The sequence below is a fragment of the Amphimedon queenslandica genome, unplaced genomic scaffold (assembly GCF_000090795.2).
Source record: "Amphimedon queenslandica unplaced genomic scaffold, v1.1 AMPQUscaffold_10283, whole genome shotgun sequence".
Classification (NCBI taxonomy): domain Eukaryota; kingdom Metazoa; phylum Porifera; class Demospongiae; order Haplosclerida; family Niphatidae; genus Amphimedon; species Amphimedon queenslandica.
The window spans coordinates 4736-6167 of record NW_003549446.1 but is presented as its reverse complement, the minus strand read 5'-3'; the positions used below and the strand labels follow the sequence as shown (position 1 = coordinate 6167).

The 1432-nt window shown below is 33.9% G+C and overlaps 1 protein-coding gene across 1 annotated transcript in view; it reads left to right on the top strand.

Annotated features, from left to right (window-relative positions):
* The first annotated feature begins 94 nt into the window (after positions 1–94).
* Positions 95–1432, top strand: part of LOC105315431 (serine/threonine-protein phosphatase 6 regulatory ankyrin repeat subunit A-like) — a 2812-nt gene continuing 1474 nt past the window's right edge. The window contains exons 1-2 of the mRNA XM_011410086.1: positions 95–950; positions 1038–1401. Of these exons, the coding sequence (XP_011408388.1) occupies positions 95–950; positions 1038–1401 (1220 nt within the window). The remainder of the gene's footprint in view (positions 951–1037; positions 1402–1432) is intronic.

Below are 1432 nucleotides of genomic sequence, written 5' to 3'. Positions count from 1 at the left end.
TAACATTGATCTCAGTCAATATCTCATAGAAGTACAAGACAGTGACATTAATATAATAGATAATAAGAAATGGAATGCATTGACTTATAGTGCTATGAGTGGTAACATGAAGCTAGTCCAATACCTCATTAATAATTATCAGTTGTCTCTCACATCAATTGCATTACTTCTAGCAGTATATAGTACTAAACTATCATTAATTAAATTATTTGTTAATGAATATAAACTAGATCCTCGAGTTAAAGATGTTAACAGTAAGCAAGCAGTTTATTGTACAGCTCAAGTTGGTACTATTGATGCCTTAGAGTATTTAGTAAAAGATTGTGGATGTGATTTGAATAGAGTAGATGGAGCAAGACACATGAATGTGTTTCATTATTCTACATCAAGTGGTCATTTTTCATTTATTAAATACATTATTAATAATTATCCACAATATACTAGTCTATTACATTCTACTGATGATAATGATGCTCTACCAATTCATGCTGCCTGTGGTAGTGGTGTAATACAACTAGTGACATTTCTAATTGATGTAATGAAATGTGATGCCACTACTCAAGATAAGGATGTTTATAATTGTATCTCTCATGCATGCACCTCTGGTAATCTTGATCTTTTAAAATTATTAATAAAACAATACAACCTTAATCCTAGAATATACAGCCTGAAGTCATCAACTGAAATTGCAGTGACATATAGACACGTTCATATACTAGAATGGCTCAGACAAGAGTATCATATCAATGTAGCCTCATTTAAGAAGGGTGTATTACCTTTTTATGCTGCACAATACAGCAACTTGTATTGTTTAAAGCATTTATTAAACAATTATTCATTTGATATCAATGCCACTTATCCCTTTGATGATACTCAATCTACACTCCTTCACATAGCATGTCAGGAAGGACATGTTGCTATAGTTCTCTACCTCACTAGTCTTCCTCAGTGTGACGTATCAGCTAAAACTTCAAATGGATCAACAGTTCTTCATTTATCATGTAAAAGTCGTTCTCTTCCTATACTCAAACATCTAGTGGAGGAGCATCAGTTTGATCTCACTATTAAAGATTACAATGGAATGGCTCCAGTTCATGTAGCCTGTGAAGAAGGATCATTGAGTATAGTCAAGTACATTATAGACCATTCACCATTATCTCTTGATATGACCGACTCTTTTGGACGTACTCCACTACTTATTGCAGCTTTCTCTAAGAACCTTCCCATCATTCGTTACCTCAACAGTAAAAAATGCAACATTTCTATACTGGACGATAAAGGGTTTAACATAATACACATATCGGCAAAGAGAGGGTCTTTGGATATATTGAGGTTTTTCGTTGATGGTCGTTACTGTAATCCTGATATCACTGATGCTTCTGGTCGTACTCCACTTTATCTGTCAGCTCAAGAGGGTCAATTGGAAATAGTA